This window comes from Setaria italica, chromosome VIII (assembly GCF_000263155.2).
Source record: "Setaria italica strain Yugu1 chromosome VIII, Setaria_italica_v2.0, whole genome shotgun sequence".
NCBI lineage: Eukaryota > Viridiplantae > Streptophyta > Magnoliopsida > Poales > Poaceae > Setaria > Setaria italica.
This window is the reverse complement of record NC_028457.1, coordinates 36,985,852-37,006,258: the sequence shown is the minus strand read 5'-3', so window position 1 is coordinate 37,006,258 and position 20,407 is coordinate 36,985,852. Positions and strand designations below refer to the sequence as shown.

General features: G+C 39.8%; 2 protein-coding genes across 2 annotated transcripts; both read left to right on the top strand.

Moving 5' to 3' along the window:
- Positions 1-4,272: 4,272 nt before the first annotated feature.
- LOC101780251 (G-type lectin S-receptor-like serine/threonine-protein kinase RKS1) lies at positions 4,273-11,825 on the top strand. The gene is made up of 8 exons (XM_022829571.1): positions 4,273-4,434; positions 4,596-5,047; positions 5,453-5,530; positions 5,997-6,101; positions 7,695-7,953; positions 8,065-8,278; positions 10,950-11,139; positions 11,245-11,825. Exons 2-8 carry the CDS (start codon positions 4,598-4,600, stop codon positions 11,476-11,478), a joined length of 1,530 nt encoding a protein of 509 aa, XP_022685306.1. The 5' UTR covers positions 4,273-4,434; positions 4,596-4,597; the 3' UTR covers positions 11,479-11,825.
- Positions 11,826-16,649: 4,824 nt separating this feature from the next.
- Positions 16,650-20,186, top strand: LOC101756044. Its single transcript, XM_004979816.4, has 7 exons — positions 16,650-16,906; positions 18,149-18,235; positions 18,339-18,569; positions 18,680-18,844; positions 18,963-19,016; positions 19,127-19,273; positions 19,532-20,186. The coding sequence occupies exons 1-7, from the start codon at positions 16,730-16,732 to the stop codon at positions 19,907-19,909; spliced, it is 1,239 nt and encodes a 412-aa protein (XP_004979873.1). The 5' UTR covers positions 16,650-16,729; the 3' UTR covers positions 19,910-20,186.
- Positions 20,187-20,407: the final 221 nt, after the last annotated feature.

Here is a 20,407-nt window from a genome sequence, read left to right as displayed (position 1 = left end):
TGATTCAAACGTAGGGTTATCATGTTATTTTTAATAATAGCATGTGTGCGTAATACAGATGTAAATTTAATGGGTTACTTTAAGTTTTTAAGTAATAGTGGTGTAATTCGGTTGCAAATTAGGGGGTTATTTTAAATATTATTTAATGGCATAAGTGGGTAATTTTGATGAAGATTAGGGGTTACTTTAGTTTATTTTATATAATGGCAGAGGTGGGTAATTTATATATAGTTTAGGGGGTTACTTTAGGCTATTTTCATAATGGTATAGATGGGTAATTTTTTAGAAAACATAATAGATTCAATGGCTATGATGATTAAATCTATCGATTGACGGTCAGATATTTTGTTTTTTTGTGAGAATTTCTAGGATTTCTCTCTTTTTCTAGAGTGTCCACCTAGGAATCCTAGGTGGCTTCACCTGGAGGCTTCAAAAGGAGCCTCCAATTAGTAATAGTAAGATTTTGAAATCGGACATCAATTTTTAACATAACTTTTTTAAGGGAACGGCATGAGATTTGCCGTAATTTTTGTTAGAAGAAAGAATGAATGAAACCAAACAAACAAACAACCGGACGACTGAAACAACTCGACATCCACAACCACCGGTGCCTCCCCTAGGAACCTGAAAAAAACCCAACTGGACAGGAAAAAACAGCAAGAAAACATACCGGGCGCGGGGGATAAATAAGCCAACTAAAGCGTCCAAGAAAACAATAACTTTCCACACTTTATGCTAAGTAACGACGGGTTCTGGTGGTGTCATATAAAAACATTAAGGTTGAACCTATTTCGTGTTGACGTGGAATATGTTTGTCTTTCCATCCTTGGTGCTTCTCACAAACTTCCTTCCTGCTTCACGCCCACTTCATGCAGCACTGGCTTTCCCATCACCAGCTCCTCCTCTAAACAATATTTAAAACTTGATTCAATTCCTTTTAGATACGTAGCAGCAATTGAATATGAATCCTATCAACAATCTGAAATCTAATAAAACATGTACAACTTTTCGCACTTTTTGTGCTAAGTCATGACGATTCATGGCCTATAGTCATATAAAAACATTAAGCATCGATACATTCTGCTTTACACGCTACAATGCTCCTTGCTTTATCGCACCCACCCAACCCTCTCCCTCCAGCTTTTCCATCACACCCTCCTCCTTTATACATGTAGTCCCAGGTTACTAGCTGTTTCAAACACATGCAAGTGATATATGTTTAGCTCATCATATTCCTGCCTCCCACAATAACTCAAGACCGGCAAACTAATAAAGGTCGTTTCGCCTGGAGGAACTTAAAGTCTAGCAACGGCACGGAAGAATCGATCGACAAGTAGGAGCTGTTTTGATTCATGATCAAATATTCGTCTGTTTAGTAACTCCTTGCTTGTTATTGTGCTTTGAATCTCAAATATTCATCTGTTTAGTTATTCATTCTCTCGAGAAGACCCAACTTTTTTTTTCTAACCGTTTTTACTGGTGAAGTTCGGAGATGGCCGATCTAGTGAAGCAGGTCATCGAGATGATGTCAGGTCCGAGATCAAGACTCTGTTGGACAAGTTTAAAGAGAACCATCAGGAGTGCTGCAGCATCTGCAAAACTTCATGGAAACACTGTGCTAGGACCTGAGGATGCTCCCAGAGGTGCCAATGATAATAGACAACCAGAGCATGAAGGAACCAGAGTTTTGTCCTACGTCATATTCTGCAGGGGATAAACATGTTGAATGGGCCAGGAATTCCACAAAATTTGCACTAAAATTATCTCTTTTCGATATAATTCAAGGAATAGCCAAGGGCGTGCGATATCTGCATATGGAAAGTGTTCTCCATATGGATCTGAAGCCAAAAGATATCCTGTTAGACAACGACATGTCTCCTAAGATTAACAAATTTAGAAAAGCTTTTTTTTTTTAAGGAACCTCCCTTTATGATCACTCCCGACATGAACCATACTGGCCAAAGGGTAAGATGCTACTTTTACTAATTGGAGTCTCTACAATAATCCTTATAAGACACATTCGACTACAGAAAAATTCCAAGAAATTCTCATAAAATCAAAAATAATCGGCCATTGGATCTATTATGTTTTCTGAAAAGATTACCTACCCGCATTATAAAAGTTGTCTAAACTAACCCTCCAAATCTATATCTAAATTATCTCCTCTAGCATTATGAAAAAAATATAAAATAACCCACTAATCTTCATCTAAATTATCCAGAAATGCCATTATAAGAAATAACATAAAGGAACTCCCAAAATTTGCATCTAATAGATTACCCACATTTGCCATAATTGAAAGTAACCTAAAGTAACCCCTAAATATGCATCTAGATTACCAACATCTGTATATGATATTTGGACGACTTTCCAAACAAAGTTGAAGCTTACTAGAGTGATCATGCACCATGAAAACAAATGCTATTTTTGTTCGTGAGGCTCACCTTATATATAATCGTTTCTCTTTTTTTGCGAGGATATATAATCGTTTCTTTATTTTTCGCAGGCTAAGAGGGTGTTTGGATACCAGGTACTAAACTTTAGCAGTGTCACATTGGATGTTCGGATGCTAATTAGGAGGACTAAACATGAGCTAATTACAAAACTATATGACAGATGGAGTCTAATTCGCGAGACGTATCTATTAAGCTTAATTAATTCATCATTAGCAAATGGTTACTGTAGCACCACATTATCAAATCATGGACTAATTAGGCTTAATAGATTCATCTCGCGAATTAGACTCCAGCTATGCAATTAGTTTTGTAATTAGCATATATTTAATACTCCTAATTAGTATAAACATCCTATGTGACAAGTGTTAAACTTTAACAGGTGGTATCCAAACACCCCTTAAGAGGCTTCAGGAAAGGGATCTATTTGATAAAAAAACTGGTAACTGACGATGCAGCAGACCGGGCATGGCATTAAGGTGCGTGCTTGTCGGGCTGATATATATGCTGTCTACATGAGCTGGCACGGCGGCTCTCCATGGAGGAGGTTGTTGTTAGGCTTGGTGGTCCACGCATGGAGGTTATTCGAGCAGCCATGGTGCCAGCGATTCAAAGGCAGTGATCTGCGGGTGCAACCACGACGTACTCTTGTGCACCTGTCAAAGAACTTCTCTTGACCCAGAAATGTGCCGCGCCAATTACTCTTGCACTCAAACGTGCAGCGTGGAGGGGCTTCTTGCAGCTCCTCTGCACAGGCAGGTCAGACCGGTATAAGTGAGTGGTTAGATCGGTTTCGCTGATGAGCTCGGTGAAGAACCAACGAATGCTCGTCTGGGAGGGACCTCATCAAGGCAAGCGTACCATGGATTGTTCTAGGTTCGACAGGCCACCTAAGATAATGGATGATTATATATCTGAGCTAAGTACGATGGATGCGCATGCGTTCTCAATAATGGATGATTATATTGTGAGTTCTCCTATAAGTGCAAATGGCGCATGTGCATTAATGTTGAATGTCGCATGCTTCGTAACCATTTTATAAGCCACGTTGCAAAGACTATATACTAACTATGCTAGCAACAGTACCATGTGAACTAAGGTTCGGACGGAACACATGAATCCCATTAAATCTTGTAGGCATGTTAGGGGAAGCTGCTTATTAGCTTCCAAAGGAAATACCACGCGTACCCTTTATGCTCGCGGCAATCTATACTTTGTGTAGACAATGAGCATATATTTACTTACTATATGAGCCTGTTCCAAGAAAGAAATGTAACAACCCTCGGTGGTAATTAAAGTATTATATCCGTGACAAGTTGCACTGATCCCCACAAGAAGTTGCTTTGTGCAAGTTGTACGATGATTTCTTCGAATCGTACGAGCAGTACAGCTGATCACACCGTGAGAACACCTAATCTATCTTGTACTAAGTACTAAAAGAACTTGAAAGACCTTTTGCCTGGTCATTAAGAAAGGAAAAGGAGAAACGGGAGCCCCTTTCTAATGAATGAACTGAACATGGCATCAACAATTTTTGAAAGTAGGAGTGAAAGCACATTTGCTTTGCTGTCATAGTGGGTGCATCATTACACCTATAATTAATAAGGTTGAAAGCCTGGAGCACACATGTTTATGAAGATGAAATGACTACGTGCATATGGAATAAAACGGTACGGGTAACAAGATTTTTCTTTCATAAGCGGTCGTCGTTGGTCATTAGGCTCTTGCATGCGCCCCCCCCCCCCCCCCCTCCCTCTCCTTCTATATATAAGCCCCATGTTGCCACTCCATCCACACAACTCATCAAATTCTAGTACAAATCAATCAGCCAATAGGAGCTGCTTAACTCATCAGATTCCCGCCTTCCACGATAACTCAAGACCGGCAAACTAAAGGTCGTTTCGCCTAGAGGAACTTGAAGGTCTAGCAACGTCAAGGAAGAATCGATCGACAAGTAGGAGCTGTTTGGATTCATAATCAGGTCAGTACATGCACCCTTGCTTGCTTATTATTGCTTATTGTGCTGTGAATCTCGAGTATTCTCGAGAATCAATATTTGAGATTTATTGGGTGACAGACGGTTAAAACGATTTCTGCTTGATCGATCTTTATTTTCTAACCGTTTTAACTGGTGAAGTTCAGAGATGGCCAATCTGGTGAAGGAGGTCATCGATGTCGGGTCCGAGATCAAGACTCTGTTGGAGAAGTTTAACAATCTGGAGTGCTGCAACATCTGCAACTTTATGGAAACACTGTGCAAGGACCTGAGGATGCTCCCAGAGGTGCCACTGATAAGAGACAACCAGAGCATGAAGGACACAATGGAGAGTCTCAAAAGTGTCCTCGGGAGAATGGCAACGGAAGCAAAGAAATGCCAAAAGAATAGGGCCGCCCTCAAAGCCTTCAAGGCCGACGACATAGCCCGCGACCTGAACGTGCTGAGACTAGAAATAATACAGAATATACTTTGGTTAAAAGATATTGCTGGGCGCACTACCTACTCACTGCTGGACCGAAAAATCAACCAAAAGTCAAACAAATTGGAGAAAATTTTGGATGCCATCAAATCCCTTCTTGTGCCCCTAGAACATAAGGTACCATTGCTTTACCTTACTACTACATACATGTCACTTCCTCCATTCCGGAATAATAATCACTATTGACTTTTTTCCTCAAACTTTGACCAGCAATATAAATTCAATTAATTGGTTAAGTAAAGTGAAATTAGTAACACTAGATTTGTCATCAAAAGTACTTCAAACATGCTTTGTGTATTTATCTATTTCAAAATATATTTGTAAATAACAAATAGTAAACGAATGAAAATATTTCGGAACGGATGGATGCATTATATAGTAGTGCCGGACTGATTTTGCTCGATGGTATTGACTTGCAGGATTATTATTGAGAAAAGAGAGCTCAACACTAAGATTGTATTTTTATCCGTGCTCAGTCGTAGCAAGTACTGTATATGATTCCTTTCTATTTTGCTACTTCAGGTGGAACAACCGGTGCAGACCACCAACTCAACTGACAATGCTAGCAACAAAAACAAAAACCAGACAAAGAAATCAGGTGTGCGTATATCATTGTCATTGTTTACAAACTTGCGGTATTGGCTTGCTTCCTCACATTGAACACTTCATCTAGCTTCCTTCATGTCGTCATGAGAATATGATGTTTTAAATAGCAACGCAGCCTTGGACTGTAGCTTTGAATTCATCACTATTTTCTATTCAAATATATTTATCAAAGAAGTCAAAGTTACGGTTGGTTTCCTTGTTCAATTTATTTTTAAAAATAGAACAAATTATGGTATTACAAAATTAGTTTTAAGACAAATAAATACACACGATTTGTATGCTTTCGACCCAAATTTTCTGGAAGATTGAAGTTCATTGTGAAAGTATAAAAAGTTTAAACTGGAAAGGTGTCAAAATGTCACATTTTCATGATCGGAGAACGTACTAAGAAGTTTTATTGTCACAGTAACTTAAATTATGTTACGCCATTATGTTCGTACAACAGGCTAATAAACTATAGTTTTATTTTTGCGAGATAATAGTCTACAATTGGTCAGAATTGGATGCCGCAATAGCATCATCAAATCATGAAAAAGTCGAAGGCAGCTCTAGTTTTGTCTACAAGGTACTCTCCCTATATGCTTGGTTTACTTATTTTATTAGAAAGTTTCAGACGATTATTTCCAGCTGGCTTGATTTTCTGCAGAGGAAGAGCATGCTAATATATATTGTAGAAATGTTTTATTTGCATAGAAACATTTTCGGCAGCTGACAGGGTTTGTATTGACAGTAATTGATAGAGCCCTAAATGGACCCGCTATACTAAAATGAAGTATAAATTCTTTGACTCGTGGCTTTTTGAAAAAAAGACTCATTTGTTTCTAGATCTGAAAGCAGTCGGTCAGAGCACCATTTAGGAGACATAACAGAAACTAATACACATATAAAGCTATATACATGTAAGGAGTATATAGTTTCCCATAACAGTCTGTATTAAATTCCTTACATATAATGTATAGCTTTATAATACATTGAGTCACTAATCTACAAATATTGCGGTAGAACTTCTTTAAACTATGTATAGTATTGGGGGGATTCATATACTTTTATATTAATGAGATTAGTTTTTTCAAAGTATATTAATCTCCCACAGTAATGGCTCGAGAAAAAAAGAATTAGATGAATAATTCTTTGAAAAAACTAAACATCCTACCCTCATTGACTCTCACATAATTCTACAAAAGCATTAGGTCGTTGATATGTGTGTGTGAGAGAGAGAGCCTAATTAACAATTTGCTCAATATACAACAATTGAACACTATCCTTGCACTAATAATTAGGTTTTAGAAAGGCATATACTTTTCAAGATTAATCATACAAAAATCAACATGCCCGCCTTGCCTTCAAATTTTTTTTACCACTAATAGCACTTGCATGTATGTAAATAGTGTGCAACCAAGTTTCAATACTTCTGCATGGATTCATACCCACATGCCCACACCATGAGTTAGTTCCTCACTCACTTCAGCGAATCGGTACGAGAGCTACCTATTATATTTATTGAAGTACAAACAAGTGCCGATGGGTACTTTTAAACCACTCTAAAAGAGCTCTATATTATATTATTTTTGCACTCTTCGATAACATGTACTTAATTTTCCTTTCTTAATACGAGCCCTTTTACAGGATGGATGGCTCTCATTTTTCCAATCATTCTAAAATTTCTCAATACCACAATAGTATAATTAGGATGGTCTTGCGGTGTCTGTCCATGCAACAAATCAGTCCTTATTATTTCATCCCTGCAGGTCATTGCCACAAAATAATCTAGCTTTCCAAACTGTATAACCAAAGTCATTGCATCCTTAAATCTTGGTTGAACATCACAATCATTTTTAGGAAATGTTTACTTCGAACAACCCTATTCAGAGGCATGCATGAATTAGAGATTGGTGCGCCATTTTGTAATACGAATATAGACACATTGACTTAACCTTGACATACATTCATACATATCAACTCAAATTTGTAGGAAAAGACGGACAGCATGAAAGACCATGTTGGATTGCCCTTCACGTATTTTTATTTAGCTTGATCCAATACCACATGATAAAATCTTTGATTTGTTTCTATTTTTTGAGAAATGATTGCATAATTGAACTTGCTCTTCATTATACTTACTATTTAGTCTAATTTGTTTTCAATACTTACATATCAGGATGTATTACACAACAACAAAGCAGTTGCCATCAAGAAATTTAAGGAGTTCAATGATAGCAACAAGAAACGCTTTATTAAAGAACTCAATATCATTTCAAAGCTCCAGCACGGGAACATAGTTGAACATTTGGGACATTGCTACCAAAACAGAGAGATTCTGGTGCAGACAGATAGTGATTTTGATTTTCAAATAAGACAACATCTAGCTTTTGTCAGCGGATACATTTCCAACCAAAGCTTGGACAAGGTTATCAAAGGTACATTTCCACTAAAATCCATCTTGATCACAATTCCATTGTCCACCAGATTTCTCTTATCCAGCTTCTAACTAGGAGTTTTGTTCCACTTGTACGATTTGTATTGTGTAGGGGATGAACATGTTGATTGGCCCAATCTTTTCGGGATAATTCAAGGAATAGCCAAGGGCATATGTTACCTGCATATGAAACGTGTTGTCCATATGGATCTGCAGCCAAAAGACATCCTGTTGGGCAAGGGCTGGACTCCTAAGATCAACAAATTTAATAAAGCTGAATTAATATTACTGAAGGAACCTCCCTTTTGTTTCGACACAGCCAAAGGGTAAGATGCTATTTTACTATTACTATTGGAGGGTCTACACTAATTCTTACAAGACACATTAGAAAATAGAAAAAATCCAATAAATTCTCATAAAAATCAGAAACATTCTGCCATTCCATCTATTATGTTTTTCTAAAAAAGATTGCCTGTGCCCATTATGAAAACTAGTCCATCAACCCGTGCACCTGCACGGGTTATAATTTTAAAATCAATGATTAATTGATTATTCCCTCCATCTGCAAATACAATAGATTGGAGCCTTCAAATTTATCAATACATATAAGGCACATTAATTCCCTAAAAAAATCTTACAAATTGCCTATAAAACCTGTCATTTAATCAAGTGGCTTGCGCTGATCAAGACATGTCCACCGGACTTTAATGAGGGTTATATACATCTTTTTCTAGCTGGCCTAAACTTTCCTTAAAATCACATAATTGCTTAGATTTGTGAAGGGAGATACTAGGAATTTTTAAATTATTTGTCTTGTATTCAAGACATTGTATTAAAGGAATCCACTTCACGTATGTTCATTTATACAACTATGATTCTACCATTTGTTTAATGTAAGTGAACCACCCAAATGATTCCATGTGATCTCTATATGTAGAAGCACTTTTATGTGAAAACAAATTCCTTTCACATGAACTGCAGTTCCAATTCCTCAAATAAAAAACTGCACTCTGCTTATGTATAAAAAAAGGTATATGAAATATTGGAAGCATACCTTGTATACTATTTGGGTACATATGTTGAAATAAACATATGGTGTATGGGATTAGACATGTCCTAAATATGTGACATAAGCCTTAAGCTTTCTATGTGTATTTATATAGCATATAGATCCTTTCGCATGCAGTTAGTACATATCCCACTTGGCAGTTCATAAGTTAAAGTTCATTTCTAATTACAAAATGCTCCATCAACTCCTATATTTCTATTACCCTCTTCCTAGATACTCATTTCTCCGTTTTCTCTTAACTCATTAACATAATGATGTTTTCAGCGATCTATACATTTATCTTTGGCAGATCCCTATTCTACTTGCCAATCAGGCAATCATCTATCTTTGTTACCTCCCTTTTATCCCATTTTGATTTCACATCCGCATGTGTTCTCAGAAGAAAAAAATACTATTAGTGCTTAAGTAATTAATTTAACCTAGCCTATACCGAGCTATGCATCACATAGTTATTCAAGTATCTATATTTGATCATGTACATAGGAGCATTATTAACTCTGGAGCAGTAAAATAGATAGGCCTGATAGTAATAAATTACATTACGCTAAACTACGACCTTAATTACAGCGTCCGACTTCACAGACACTCCTACTTCCTCCGTCCCAAAAACACGTCTAGGATTTAAATTTTGTCTTAGAAAACTTGTCATTCTGACTTATTGACTTGTAGATCCCTCTACATTAATTCTATTCCTCTCCTACGTACGTCCTTCTCATCATCTACCAATCTTGATAATCCGTGTGGGCATGGATGGTGAACAAAATATATCCTCTTAATTATCTGAGCAAACAAAACAAAATCACATCACTAATCAGGGGTGACAGGATAAATTTCCTCTAGCACTAATATTGAAGTAGTTATTAAAAATTGATGTTTTTGAGATGGAGGGAGTTTGCCTTGTAGATGAATACATGCAATGAGCCTCTTAAACCACCTCAATCACGCTGAAGCTGAAATATTTGTACAGTATCGCCGGCTCCCATGCAATTTACGTTAATTAAAAAACGTGAATGGAAAGGAGCTGGAAGGAGTAGAGAGTCCATACATACAGAGATGCAGTAGGATCTTCAATTTGCAGCGGCTGCTGAATGTACGTACCGCTAATCCTACATGTCATCAACTCAAGATGCTCCTAAAATCAAGAGAACTCAACTGGCCAGCGCATATACCTTCTGGTTGCCACTATTGCACACTCTATTTTGTAATCTCAACCGCAGCTGCCTATCCTATGCCAGTCAACGTCGAATCATTGTAGGGTATAAACACTGTAATTTTTTTGCTAGTGGCAAAGGTGGGTAATTTAGATATATAGATATAGGGGATTATTTTAGGCTAATCCTTTATAATGGTATAGGAGAGTAAATTTTTAGAAACAGAGATCCGATGGCTATTATTATCACTGATGACTACAATATACCAAATCGATGGCTAGATGTTTTGCTTTTTTTAATAAAATTTATAGGATTTCTCTCTTTTTCTAAAGTGTCCACCTAGGATCCTACGTAGTTTCACGTGAAGACTTCAAAAGGAGCCTCTAGTAAGATTATCTAAAGTAACCCTCTAAACCTATATCCAAATTACACCTCTACCATTATGAAAAATAATATAGAGTAACCTGTTAATCTACGTCTATATTACCGGAAAATATCATTATAGGAAATAATATAAAGGAACTCCCAAAATTTGCATCTAACAAATTACTCACATTTGCTACAGTTAAAAATAACCTAAAGTAACCCCTAAATATGCATCTAGATTACTTACATCTGTATATGATATTATGGAGGACCTTTCAAACAAAGTTGAAGCTTACTAGAGGGATCATGCACCTTGGAAACAAATGCTAGTTTTCCTCCTCTCTTCATTCCTGTACCACGCCCGACGGGGTTACTAATTCTCATTGTTTCAATTTTATTTTTTTAACTCAGGACATATGTTGCTCCGGAACTATCGCTTGATGGAGGTATGTGTGAGACATTGTCACTTGCTTGGGCCCCCAAAATTATGGAGCCAACCAAGTGCGATGTGTACTCCTTTGGCATCATCCTCCTTGAGACCATGAGCGTGGTGTGGAAAAAATGCCGCGGCCCTCCTTCCAAAGAAATCCGCGAACAGTGGGTAAGCTGGCAACACCAACACTGTGGTTCCTGAGGCTCACATTTTTACACAACTGACCTTATATATAATCGTTTCTTTATTTTTCGCTGGCTCGGTCGCTTGCAGGCTAAGAGGCTTGAGAAAAGGGATCTATTTGATCAACAATTGGTAGCTGACGATTCAAACCGGGTTCTGGCATTAAGGTGCGTGCTTGTCGGGCTGATATGCTGTCTTCGTGAGCCGGCACGGCGGCTCTCCATGGAGGAGGTTGTTGTTAGGATTGGTGGTCCACGCACGGAGGTTGTTCCAGCAGCCGCGCCATCGAGTTCCTCAGCCGCGCAGGCGATTCCAAGGCAGTGATCGTCTGCGGGTGCAACCACGACGTCTTCCTTGTGCATTTATGCTGTTGGGTGTAACTCTGTACTATCTGAATCTGGAACTCGTTTTCATTTGTGCGTCTGTTTGTGCCTGAATGCTATCGCTATATATGGTAAGGTGCGGAATTTGATATGTGTGTATTTATCAGAACGCTACTGTGTAATGTACTACTTATTAGTAGAGTGTTCAGTGATGCCCGGATTTGTAGTAGTATACTTATTTGATTTTTCGCTGTTGCCCAGTGTGTGCTCTGTATACTACTGAATGATTAGTGAAAGAAAAGTGGATAGCTGAGCTGATTGCATGGAACATTATTAGCTTGATAATAATGTTGATGCCACCAACATCATTAGCTTGATAGGATTGTTTTGCCTTTTCCTAACCTTGCTGGAGCTGGTCACCTCTCTGAGTCGAGGGAGTTGGAGCTCAAAGGTGACTGCGACCCAGATCAAGTGAGAGACGAAATTAAGAGGCATATTGGACTGCATGTTTCCAAGCATAATCCACACGCTGAGTGCTAGCATGACAGAACTGCTACCCCTTTTACCAAAGCCAAGGCACTGCTACATACCTGATTGTAACGGCTGCCCGTCGTGTGACAATTGTCGACTGTTGAGTACCCCGGTGCCAGCCGTACATCGACGCGTCGGCACCCGTGACCCCATCTGGGTCGACGTCGCAGATCGCTAGCTCCTCCTACCACCTCGTGTGGTTCAGCTGTTTCGTATGGGCCCTGCTGTTTTCGTTCTTTTTGTTGGGCCGCGGACTGGTCGGCCCATTTTCTTAACTGTTGCAATGCCATTTCAGAGTGTAGGCGACCGAACAAAAGGTTTGCGAAGCAGATGTTAGGATTCTGCTACAATGAATTACCTACCAAGTACAACAACTGCTTGTTGTATCTGAATATATTCCCCAATGGCCACATCATCAGGACTGCAAGCTTAGCCAGAAGATGGGTTGCTGAAGGCTTTATAATCACAAGAGATGACGCAGAGACTGCAGCAGGCAGAAGAACCAAACGTTGGGCTGCCGCGACGGATGAAGCCCAGCACTACTTGTTGGATGTGCTGGTCATGCGAGGGTTCCTTTCTCAGGAGGAAGTCAGTGCAGCGGGCAACATCAAGAGCTGCAAGGTGCATGACCAAGATCATCAGTTCATCGCACGGATTGCTAGACTGCTAGAGAAGTAAACTTTTTGCACACAAACCTGCCACCACAACTGGCTCACCATCTTTCCATTCACAACAGAATAGGACTGCAGACTTCTCATTTTGATGTAAACAGCAATGACATTGTGCCTTTTCTTCCAACCTTGGCTACATCGTCACAACGGCATCTGCTGAAAGCGCTGGACCTAGAAAACTGCAGAGGTTTGAAGAAGCATCATCTCAAGAGTATCTGCAAGATGTTGTTGCTGAGGTATTTGAGCCTCAGGAATACTGATATTACAGAACTTCTGTTGGCGCAAAAACGTGCCGTGCCAATTAGTCTTGCACTCCAACGTGCAGCGTGGAGGGGCTTCTTGTAGCTCCTCTGCATAGGCTGGTCAGACCGGTATGGCTGACCGGTCAGACCGGTTTCGCCGGTGAGCTGAGCAAAGAACTAACGAACGCTTACCCGGAAGGGACCATATCAGGGCAAGCGCACCTTGGGTTGTTCTAGGTCAGCAGGCCACCTAAGATAATGGATGATTATATATATTAGCTAAGTATGATGCATGCATGTGTTCTCAATTATTCTACGGCCCTAGACAAAAGCATATTCACTAGTAGAGAATTGGCTTTCGATGCGCCCCTTTTGTCCCGGTTTAAAGTTGGCCCGGGATAAAAGGTTCACCAACCAGAACTAAAGCTCGGTCACTGGTGGGGGCTCATCAACCGGGACCTTTTATCCCGGTTGCAAAGGCTAGTGGGAAAAAAAGACCCTGAGAGGCCTTTTATCCCGGTTGGTATTTCAAACCGGGATAAAAGGGTCCCCAACGAGGTGACTGGAAAGGGACTAAATCCCTCGAACCCTTTTATTCCGGTTTGTAATACCAACCGGGATAAAAGGGGGTCTTTTATCCCGGTTGGTGTTTCCAACCGGGATAAAAGGATCCCCCACGAGTTAATACAAAAGAATAGCATCCCCTATATAGTCAGATGTGGTGTGTAGGTGGGATGGCAAGGAAGCTACGCGTGAGGCAAGAGGTTGTTGGTTCGAATCCCACGCAGCGTGCACGCGCATATTTCGCGTGAAAAATCACGTGACTTGTGACTTTCGGGAGATTTGCACCCTACCAACCGGGACTAAAAGCCAATTCTCTACTAGTGATCGTGTATTTTGTGAGTTCTCGTATAAGTGCATAATGGCGCACGTGCATTTAATGTTGAATGTTGCATGCTAGAGATTCGTAACCATTTTATGCACGTCATAATGCGCATGTGCATTTTATGCGTTGCAAAGACTATATATTAACTAGGCTAGCAACAGTATCATGTGAACTAGGCATGTCAAGCGAAGCTTTCCAAAGGAAATACCACGCGTACCCTTTATGCACGCGGCAATCTATACTTTGTGTAGATAATTAATGATAATATATTTACTTACTATATGACGTTGTTCCAAGAAAGAAATCTAAAAACCCTCGGTGGTAATTAAAGTATTATATCCGTGACAAGAGGTCAGCAATAAGTTACCATGGATCCCCACTAGAAGTTGCTTTGTGCAAGTTGCACAATGATTTCTTCGAATTGTACGAGCAGTACAGCTGATCACACCGTGAGAACACCTAATCTATCTTGTATTAAGTACTAAAAGAGCTTGAAAGATCTTTTGCCTGGTCATTTAGAAAGAAAAAGGAGAAATGGGAGCCCCTTTCTAATGAATGAACTGAACATCCCATCAACAATTCTTGAGAGTAGGAGTGAAAGCACATTTGCTTTGCTCTGTCATAGTGGAGTTGTGGGTGCATCACTACACCTATAATAAGGTTGAAAGCCTGGAGCACACATCTTTATGAAGATGAAATGACTACGTGCATCTAAAAAGATAATAATTTTGAAACCGAATTTAACAGTTTATAAAGACTGGAACAATTCCTAGTCAAGGTTAAATAATTTTTCAAACCTAATTCAATTCACTTTTGCAATCTGGCATCAGTATCTGCTGGTCTTCATCTATGAAACCTATCAACAATTTGAAACCATTACTTCACAATTTAATAACAATTAGGTACAACTTATGATGATTCACTAGTTAGTCCAATAATCAAGAGAAATACTCTACATAATTCTAGCAATCATTGAAAACTGTCTTGCATCACACATCCGGTGAGCTTATGGTCATCATCGATCTCCTCCTCAATCATGGAAGAAAATGGTATGGGTAACAAGATTTTTCTTTTAGGTCGTCCTACGAGATGGATGGTGTACCAAAGAGTTGGCACCCAGCCACCAACCATCGAATACGTATATACGATATATAATATTTAATATGCTAGAACCATATATATTAATGTATAGCACTAGTATACGTAAAGGAATACGACTACAAATATAAAAGAAAACAAAAGGAAAACAAACAAATAGAAAAGAAAAAATTGCAGTTTAGTACCTGTTGGTAAGCCCACCGGTACTAATCTGCCCTCGCCAACACACAACATGGCAGCAAATTTAGTACCGGTTGGAGTTACTAACCGGTACCAAATAAATATAGCATTTTAGTACCGGGTGGATCACCCATTACTAAACATCCCACTTGTAGTACCGACGTAGCGGTACCGGTTAGGAAACAGGTACTAAAGCGGTTTCCCCACCTGTACTAAATGTCAATCGTCCGGTAGTGTAATGATGCTAAGCAATGTGGTCTGAACCACAATTAGATATCACTAAACCATTGTTAAGTCAGAGATGATTAGTTCACTTGTTTAATAGGTTAAGGGGTTATTTCACACCAATTGAAATGTAAGGGTAAAAGTTACACTATACTTTAGGAATGAAAAATACACTTTTTTTTCTATAAACTAATGAAAAATGTCAGCTACCTTTTAACTTTTTTTCGCTTAAAAAAACTATTTTTTCCCTTAAATAAAAAAACTAATTGTTTCTCATGGGGCGCATAGGGCCTATGAGAGAATTAGGCCCAATTGAGCCTTGTACTCTTCTCTCTAGTTTCTTTTGCCTTTTACATTATACATGCAGTAGGTTCAGCTCAATTTAGGCTCAACATGATCTCTTTTGGTTTCCTTCTCTATTTCGCATTTCCTTGACGACTGCACCACAACGAACTCATGCAGTATACTTCATGCCGACCTGTAATTTTACATTCATATAACACGTATACCAGCAACTTCATGCCGTTTTCGAACATGGAAAATCTCTGCGCTTCCCTCGAGGACTTGGACCTCGCAAGAATACTGTTGGAAATACGTATCTCCCGCGTCAATGCTAGATATTTTGGAAATACGTACATACCATGTGTCTTGAAGCTTTTAAACTTTGGTTAATTATTTTATATCTCTAACAATCTAGAATTGTTTAGATTCTTTTTGGGAAATAAATAGAAGTAGTTCATGTAGAATCATAGTAATGTTTTAGGCATACCAGCCGGAGTCTCACGCTTTGATGCTAATATCGGATATGGCAATGGCCCTGTCTGTCCGAGGTGTGGCAGTTTATCATCAGAAGCTAGCTCATTATCTGTCCCTTTGGAACTCCCATCATCACCAGTGATGCTGTCAATACTATACACACGTATTTTGGAAATGTGTACGTACACGTACACATATCTACATCCGGCGATAAGCCTTTTAAACTTTTGGTTTAACTGCATTTTAAAACATTTTGATTGGAAATACAAAAAAAATCTTTATATTCATTTTGGAAAAGAAAACAAAAATTTGCGCATAAACATTGTTGGGCAGGCACTAACCCAATATGTTGCAACTTGCCGGGACAATAGAAGCAGGAGTGCAACGGCTGCACGTCTCCTACTACTACGACGTCTCCTATCCGACGAATCCACAAGTGCGGTGCTGGTACCTCTCCAAGCACGTTGGCAGCAGCCAGGCCGACCGAGACGTCTCCACTGGTCTCCAGCCCTTTAAAAGCCGTCTCCACTGGTCTCCAGCCCTTTAAAAGCCGAGCCTGCAGGACACTTCCGCCTCCACAGCTGCAAGATCATATCAGAGGAGAAACAACTAGCAGCTAGCTCTCTGATCTTTGTACTTATAACGTGTTGCAAATACACGCTCATGGCAGCGACGCGAGCGTGCTTGGTCGCGCTCGCCGTGGCTCTCGCGTTTCTCCTCTTGGAGGGGCCAACAATGGCAGCGGCGTTGGGGGCTGCCGGAGGATCGTCGGAAGAGCACCTGAGGCAGGTGCGAAGCTTCCTCAGGCGGGTCAACAAGGCTCCTGTCACGAGCATTCAGGTATTGGCATCTTAAATTCGTAATGCGAAGAATGTACATACACGCAGAAACCACTACTGCAGAAACTCTCGTACGTGTCGGTTACGCAAATGAGAAGTATGAAAACTGACATGGATACAGCGAGTGTCTATGCCGGCCGGCTGCACAGCCAGCAGATATGCAAGTCATCGGTGCTGTTCAGTGGCGGATAGCCGGACCAAAATTTGATGAAACAATAGAGAGAGAAAAGAAAAAGACCCCAGACTTACCCACATGATGATTACCCCACCCCTCGTATAGATAAATCCCTTCTTATGATCTCAGTTATGCTTCGTTGTTGATGCATCAGGTAGATTTTTTTTTTCCTTAGGACTCTTGTTGTCTGAAACATTTGTCAATTATTTATGCATCTCACGACTTCAAACAAAAAATTTCAAACCTACAATTTTCATATAAAGTTTGTCTCCGTCCGGGTAAGTTCTAAATGCTTGAAAGAAACTGAAATTCAAATTACTTGCACAGGAAAAGCATTCATGCTTGTTAGTGGATAAGAACAATGTGTGACGGCTCGTAATTAATAAGAGGCAACATGTAAAGTCTCCGAGATATCGGTACCAATGGATAATACCTAGGGCCTTACCTTTGCCGGCTCCTAATACGAGCTAGCTAACAAGGATGTGTTTTTCTGTATTGATGATCCTTGCTTCCATTGACAGTATTTCTAAGAGAGAGTGCATGCAAGTAATACATTTAATCGATTGTCACATCAAATTTATGCCTAAGACAGAAGCTAAAGGTGGAGCCTTGTTGGTAGAGGCCAAAGCACCGCTTGCAGATTGCCATCATTTACGCCCAAGTTTACATGGATGGGCTGCGGCTTTTGTTATCAAAAATACGAATATGATTTGGTCAGAAAGATAAGTTTGTGAAATATATAGACCAAATGAGATCAAGACGAACACGGACAACATCTACGATATCAAATTTGTTTCATTGAACTCGCCATGGAATATATTTTATAGTGTATATATTTGGTAGTATAGATAAGCTTGATCAAAGTTAGAGAAGTTTGACTTAGGACAAACCTAATGTGACGTCTAAAAATACTAGAGGGAGTATGTCTCTTCTCAAATCCAGAGCTATGCACATATGCTCGGCTTTATGGACTTATTATAATAACAAAAGGGCATGGCCAATTGAAATTGCACACAGTTGCGAAACATAATCGCATTTTTTCAACTACTGATTCTGAGAAATTAACAGAGCCCAGATGGAGATATCATAGACTGTGTGCCCATATCCAAACAGCCTGCATTCGATCATCCTCTCCTGAAGAACCATACCATACAGGTTTGTGCAGCAATATTGCCCTTTTCATTTCACTGTTGCGTGGACGTACACATCCCACCGCACAATCACATGTATAATGATGCTCCACACCATCACCTTTCAGATGCAGCCTTCTTACCATCCTAGAGGTCAGTATGGTGACTCCAACATTGCACCTCATCCAATCACCCAAACATGGCACCAGAATGGCAAGTGCCCTGAGAACACTGTACCAATCCGAAGGACAAAGGAGGAGGATGTCCTGAGGGCCAGCTCGGTCAATTTGTATGGAAAGAAGAGGCCCGACAGCATACCAAATATCCACCCTGAAGCTAGTGTGACGAGTGGCCATGAGGTACAAAACATCATTCAAAAATCACCTTCATTTTATTACTAACTAATCTTCCACTTGGATGTTTTTTTTTGATATTACTGCTTTAACTTTTTTTTTCTCCCATCGAGCAGTATGCTGTAGCATCTTTAGCAGATGGCCAATACTATGGAACTCAAATCAATATAAATCTGTGGAAACCAATGACCGAGACGGAAGACTTCAGCTTGACCCAACTCTGGACCGCTGCAGGGTCCTATGCCAACAACGATCTCAATACCATTGAAGTAGGATGGCAGGTGAGACTTCTAAGGGAAAAACTAAACACACTTCCATATGAGTTCACTGGTTGTTGCACTAAGTTGTGCATTCTCTAACATTGTGGCTGATGGATTTGTGCTCTCTTTAATATTTCAGGTTTACCAAAATTTCTATGGGGATAACAATCCTAGACTCTTCATCTACTGGACTGTAAGATAAATCTCGCATTCATTTATCTTCATTAGTAATATTGACCTTTAATTTTATATTAAGTTGGGACATAAAGGTACTAATTTCTATTACTATGCAATATATTGTAGCGTGATGCGTATCGAACAACAGGATGCTACAATCTAGGGTGCTCAGGATTCGTCCAGACAAACAATCAGATTGCTGTCGGTGGTACCATCTCCCCTCAGTCCGTCTATGGTGGCTCACAATACGAAATATGTATTCTAGTTTGGAAGGTAAAACACAAAGAATGTTCACATTCCGAACATAAAATAAAGTTCACGAATGCTCACCATTTTAATACTAGTTGTCCCTATTGTGCTAGAGATTTCTCCATAAATGCAACACTGTCAAGTTAGCCTTTTCAGCAAAGCTTCAAAGGAATCTTTATCTTAGTATTCTACAAGGACCTAGTGTTGCAAATCTGGCCCAATTGCTATATCACAATCATAATCAGGTCTCCTGATGAATTGTCCTGTAAATTTTGCTTGCAGGACCCAAACACGGGCAACTGGTGGTTGCAAGTAGGAGGCACTAATGTGGGCTATTGGCCATCATCCATCTTCACCCACTTGGAAAACAGTGCCTCCAATGTTCAGTGGGGTGGCGAGGTATGCTCGTCTAGCGCCGGTCAAACTTCGACAGACATGGGCAGTGGACACTTCGCTGGGGAAGGGTTTGGCAAGGCCAGCTACATCAGGAACATCCAAGTGGTAGATTCATCCAACTATCTCATACAAGCAAGTGGTTTGGGCTTCATAATAAGTAGTACGTCGCCCAGCTGCTATGACGTGCAGAGTGGCACCAGTAGCAACGACTGGGGCACATACATCTTTTATGGAGGACCTGGGAGGAATCCTAACTGCCCATAGTAATCCTTGAATTACTTTACAGCCCAAAAATCTCCTAAATACACGACGAATACTCCTTTAGCAATGCATGATGCATTGCTAGAGGCCCAATAAAGTATTGTAGGGTTACTACTGCATGACCCATGCAAATGCCACAAGAAGCATATCGAATAAGGAGCTTCCATCGTTTGTTATTACAACTGTATCTGCACTGCGGATAAGTGTATTGTCAAGACATACTACGTCCAAGAGCATAGACACAAGATCTTTAGAGCTCAAAATAACTACTTCCATGAAATAAATAAATGTGATTGAGTACTCAGTTTTTTCCTTGTCCATGGAACATTAATTTTTCTCTGTGAAACATTTCTTCTTGGGAGTTTCGGAGAAAAACTGTCTCAATTGAGTTTGCCTCAACCATGCTAGCTTTAATTGGGTCAGCTCGTCTAGGCTCAGCACAACATTTTCAGAGTTATTAGGTTAGTGCTGAGATCAACACAGTATTGGAATATTTGGGCT

What these genes read in the sequence shown, in the direction of transcription:
- LOC101756044 (XM_004979816.4), top strand. Translation starts at nt 16,730, where the DNA reads ATGGCAGCGACGCGAGCGTGCTTGGTCGCGCTCGCCGTGGCTCTCGCG. An exon ending in CTCCTGTCACGAGCATTCAG is followed by an intron (nt 16,907 to 18,148) that starts GTATTGGCATCT and finishes AGAAATTAACAG; the next exon opens with AGCCCAGATGGAGATATCAT. An exon ending in CCATTGAAGTAGGATGGCAG is followed by an intron (nt 18,845 to 18,962) that starts GTGAGACTTCTA and finishes TTAATATTTCAG; the next exon opens with GTTTACCAAAATTTCTATGG.
- LOC101780251 (XM_022829571.1), top strand. Translation starts at nt 4,598, where the DNA reads ATGGCCAATCTGGTGAAGGAGGTCATCGATGTCGGGTCCGAGATCAAG. An exon ending in ACCAGACAAAGAAATCAGGT is followed by an intron (nt 5,531 to 5,996) that starts GTGCGTATATCA and finishes AATAAACTATAG; the next exon opens with TTTTATTTTTGCGAGATAAT. An exon ending in TGTTTCGACACAGCCAAAGG is followed by an intron (nt 8,279 to 10,949) that starts GTAAGATGCTAT and finishes TTTTTAACTCAG; the next exon opens with GACATATGTTGCTCCGGAAC.